The 4,995-nt window shown below is 34.2% G+C and overlaps 1 protein-coding gene across 1 annotated transcript; it reads right to left on the bottom strand.

Annotated features, from left to right (window-relative positions):
* Positions 1-1,659: 1,659 nt before the first annotated feature.
* On the bottom strand, positions 1,660-4,192 carry LOC145115299 (glutamyl-tRNA reductase 2-like). The gene is made up of 3 exons (XM_079051571.1): positions 3,610-4,192; positions 3,163-3,404; positions 1,660-3,076 (listed from the first exon to the last, which is right to left on the bottom strand). The coding sequence occupies exons 1-3, from the start codon at positions 3,935-3,937 to the stop codon at positions 1,961-1,963; spliced, it is 1,686 nt and encodes a 561-aa protein (XP_078907697.1). The 5' UTR covers positions 3,938-4,192; the 3' UTR covers positions 1,660-1,960.
* Between the last annotated feature and the right edge of the window lie 803 nt (positions 4,193-4,995).

The following is a 4,995-nucleotide window of genomic DNA, read 5'->3' as shown; positions in this document are numbered from 1 at the left end:
CAACAAATCAAACCTTTTGGACCACCGGTGCAACCCCAAAACTTTTTGGACCAAACATCCAATTTTTGACATACCACAGGGACCAAACTTGCAATTTTGTCTTTACGAAAAATATGGAATATATTTTAAGTTTTAAATCATAATCATGAAATACTTACATTGTTATTTTTTTACCAAAAATACTAATATGTAACTAAATATAAAGTCGTGCTTACATTTTTATTACATGTTAATAAAACTCTTTTATTATTGGTTAAAGGTTAAAAATATGAATTAATCAGGTTGCAAACAAACTACACCATTTAACTTAAACAAATATCCATAAGCACCAGAGTACTTGCTATAGCACAAAGTGTATGAGACGGTTTGGTTCGGTTATTGGTTAAAACCGAACCATAACCGTTATGATTGGTTAATGCATTTTGGTAGCCATTGGGTATGGTCAATATTGGTTATGGTTAATGGTTTTTATCGGTTAGCGGTTTGGTTAATGGTTAATATTGGTTAACCATAATGTTCAAAATAATATAAATGACGAAAATATATTGACATAAAAAATGAAAATAGAATACCAAAAAGTCGTCGACGTCAATGTTTGTAACCTAGTTTATAGTAATAGAATAAAATGTGCACCTTTAATACTTAGAGTGAGATAACACATAATCACATTCAAAATCAAAAACATTCAATAAAAATATAAAACATTTAAAAAATTGACATTAATAATTTAACATTCATACACGTTCAATATGATTAAATCAAAAACTATAAAATAAAAGAGCCAAACATTCATATTATGTGTTCATTGATAAATATATATATATATATATATATATATATATATATATATATATATATATATATATATATATAAAAAGGTCAATTACTCATATACATTCAATGTGATTAAGTCAAAAACAGTAAATAAAAAAAGCCAAAAAAATCAAAAAAAAAATACATTCTTAATATATCAGAAAGTCAAGAAGAACCAAAAACATAACTTACCTAGAAGTATTGATTACAAAGTCAAAAAAATCCTTCGAATAGGAGTATAAAATCAAAACAATATTTGATTAGGATTAACGGTGAGAAGCCTTCGATTACGATTATGAGTGTGAAGATTAAACTAATTGTGAATAATGTTAGCCGATTAGGAATTACAACATTAATCAATAATTTAACTCAATGCATGATTGGAAGATTATGTGTGTGCGTGATCAGTCTTTGATGGTTTGATTGCTAGTTCGTCTCCTAGTAGGTGAGGATTAATGGATTATATTTTCAAAATTTTAATGGATCTTAAATAAATTTGACTATATTATTTTATATATAATCTATAATTTTTATATATTAAAATATAAAGTTAGCGGTTCGGTTAATAATGATTCGGTTAACCTATAAAACCATAACCAACCTATAAAACCATAACCGAACCGTTAGTTATCGGTTAACAAAAATGAGAAACCGAACCAACGGTTTTTAAAATGGTTCGGTTATATCGGTTAATTTGGTTTTGGTTGGGTTTTTCGGTTATTATGCTCACCCCTCGCACAAACAAACTACACCATCAACCATCAACCATCACAAGTTGATTCATTCTTGATGCAGAACAAACCCAGCAACTAGCTAACAGGTTCATAATTAATGAAAGCACGACAATTATAAGGTTAAACTCTCAACAAGCCCAAATTGGGCAAGTCATCTTTATTATTGTGTAAATTAGTATGTGATACAAGTAATATGAAGTTATAACAATTAATAATAACAAAAATCCTCGATGAAAAAACCATTACCCTCTTTTCCCCAATTGTTCCCTTAGGCTTCAAAGTTGCACTCACATCCGCAAACACCGTAACACCCAAAACCAAAGTTACAGACTTGCCCAACTAACCCCCAATAGCCCACAACTTTATACAAACTCATATTTGAACCAAAGAATGGTTACTAAACCAAACCAGAGTTAGTTTTTAGCCTTCTCCATCTTTGACCGAATCTTTTCTTCTAAGATAGAAATTTCAGTCTCAAGTCCAAAGATCCTGTTTAAAGCATGCATATTCTCAAGTATCTCATCCAAACATCGCCCTTCATTTTCATCACTTCTTAAATGTTGCATTGGGCCCTCAAGAAGCTTGTTTACTATACCTTTACTCAAACCATAAACTGCCCCCTTTTGTTTCTTTGTTAAATCTCCCATTTTCTCCATGCATTTTTCAAACTCACTGTCCCTGATTCTTTCAGCATACGCCCTAAGTTTCTTCAGTGTTGGCACTGTCTCTAAAGAATCTTTCCAAGATTCAAATTCTTGAACTTCTTGTGATATAATCGATTGGGCTTCTAATGCCTTACGTGCCCGATCTTCTTTGTTAGCTTCCACCACTTCTTTCAGATCATCAACATTGTACACACAGGCTGTTTCAAGATCTGAAACACAGGATTCCACGTTTCTTGGAACTGATATATCTATGAACATTCTTTGTGAACTCAAAACAGGAAGATTCTTGACTTGTTCTTTCAAGAATAATGGTGTTTCAGAAGCCGTGCAGGTGAAAATAACATCAGATTCTGAAGCAGAAGAGATTAATTCTGAAAAGGGTCGATAAATAATGTCAATATTCTTACACTCTTCACGTATAGCAGAGACTTTATCCTCTGTTCTATTGACCACCACCATTTTCGTGCACCCTTTCGCGACCAAATGTTTAATTACAAGTTTACCCATTTTTCCTGCTCCAACTACCAATACTTTCACAGAATCATAACAAGATTCTGGGATCTTCATTTGGGCAAGTTCTACAGCAGCTGAACTAACGGATACTGATCCAGATGAGATTTTGGTCTCGGTTCTGACCCGTTTCCCTACTATGATTGCATGCTTGAACAGCCCACTGATCTTCCTATCAAACCCAGGAACACCTTGTCCCACCTTTACAACATGCTTTACCTGAGAGAGAATTTGACCTTCTCCTAGAACAAGAGAATCAAGCCCTGCAGATACTTCAAACAAGTGTTTTGTGGCATCTTTGTTATAAAGCAAGAATTGGTGTCTTGATATCTCTGATACAGAAACACCACTAACCTGCAAGAAGGAAGATAACCATGGTTACTTATAAAATCTCATGTGATACATGTTGTCATCATGTTAGAAGGTGATTAGAATAGTACCTTGGACATCCATTCAGTCACTTCTTTAACACCACGATGCTGGGAGAGAGCCACAACATATATCTCCATCCTGTTGCATGTACTAAGAACAGCAGCTTCTTCTATATGGTTCAAGGCACATAACTCACTGATTGCTTGAGGCAATTGTGCCTCTGGAATTGAGAGCTTCTCACGGATATCAACTGGTGCTGTATGAAAAGTAAGTCCAATCACCATAACACTGCTTCTTTCCTTTGTATATCCTACAGAGTGAGGCAAAACACATACATGGTCATGATAACATAAACACCATGGCCTTTCCATACATTAGAGTAAACACCATATAGCTAGAAAATGGACAGCACTTGAGATGCTTAATCAACATTTGAAAATACCTAATACAATTTGAGCCAGATATAAATAACTTTAACACACAAAAGACAACAACAATCAGAAGTGAATACTTACTGTCTCCGGCAGAGATCTTGAGAGCTTCAAGAGCAGAACGACTTGATGATTTCACTGACGACAGAGATTCAACATCGGTGGTTCGCTCCGACACTACCTCGCATCTAGGGTTTACACGAGCTGATCTCCTATCGGAAATCGATTTCCTAACACCAAAGTCTATACGAAGCTGAGATGGAACATACGCCAAAGAAGAAGAAGACGGATTACAATGAAGGAACGAACGAGATGATGAAGAAGAAGAAGAAAGAAGACTGGTTATCATGCTTTTGGAATCGGAATTAGTAAGAATAACAGAGTTAGCGAAGCCACTCGAAACCACCACCATTGAATAAAATCTAGGGAGCTCCAGATACCCTACAAATTTAACAAATCGACAGAGCTAGTAGTTCAACAAATCGAGGAATCGATGAACCGAAAGGTCAATTTAGGGCGAAATTAATTGAATTGAATTGGTGATGCGTCAAATTTGACCAAATCGAGGATCGAATTTCATATAAAAAGGTTGAGTTGCAAGGGTTTTGCAGAAATGTAAAGGGAAAGGCACGCTGGTCGTTCCGCCCCCACACGCCTTCTATCCCCACCGGCCGCTTCTGTCCTTTTTCTTCCCCCTCTGGATTGACTTTATACTTTGACCAACACATAATTACAGAAATCGTCCTTTAACTATTTACTGCTCTCTAGTTTTGATCACTTCAGAATAAGTTTTATTACTCATCGCCATTTTAGATTTTTCCTGTTTTTTTAGTTATAAATCATCTAATTTAATATAAAAATGGCTTGGAGCTTTTGAAAGCGTTTGGAAGCTTCTAGCTTTTAGTTTTTGACAAAACGTTTTAGTTTAAACAAAAAGCTTCGTTTGACAGTACAGACATTTAGCTTTTAGTTTAAACAAAACGCTTCAATTCTAAAAGCTATTTCATGTAGCGTTTAACAAAATGCTACTGAGCTTTTGAAATCAATTTCCATAATTACCGTTAAAAAAAATTTATATATTTATTTATTTTTAATCAATTGTCATTTTATGTAATTTTATATATTTCAAAAGCTTCCAGCTATTTTTGCCAAACATTCATATAACAAATAAAAGCTACAGCTTCCCGCTACTAGCTACGCGATACCCGCTTCCAGCTAACAACTAATTTTGCCAAACACGCCCAAAATAGAAAAATTGTTGTTTTGATATATGAAAGCTTATGTATCTCATCACGAACAGAATTTGCTTATAATAGTTCAATCATTTACTTTGGACATGTTCGGCACTGAGCATTTGGGAACTTCTAGCTTCTAGTGTTTGACAAAACGCTCCGTTTCGAACAAAAAACCTTGTTTGGCATTACAAGCTTCTAGCGTTTAGTTTAAACAAAACGCTTCAAATCCAAATGT

The sequence above is a fragment of the Lactuca virosa genome, chromosome 5 (assembly GCF_052849685.1).
Source record: "Lactuca virosa cultivar CGN04683 chromosome 5, Lactuca_virosa_CGN04683_v6, whole genome shotgun sequence".
Lineage (NCBI taxonomy): Eukaryota > Viridiplantae > Streptophyta > Magnoliopsida > Asterales > Asteraceae > Lactuca > Lactuca virosa.
Note: the sequence above shows the minus strand (reverse complement) of the source record. Positions and strands in the feature narration are given on the sequence as shown.

Excerpts from the sequence above, each read along its gene's own strand:
- LOC145115299 (XM_079051571.1), bottom strand. The coding sequence starts at position 3,937 with ATGGTGGTGGTTTCGAGTGGCTTCGCTAACTCTGTTATTCTTACTAAT. Across the intron at positions 3,405-3,609 it reads CAAGATCTCTGCCGGAGACA|GATATACAAAGGAAAGAAGC; the intron begins GTAAGTATTCAC and ends CTCACTCTGTAG. Across the intron at positions 3,077-3,162 it reads TGACTGAATGGATGTCCAAG|GTTAGTGGTGTTTCTGTATC; the intron begins GTACTATTCTAA and ends TCCTTCTTGCAG.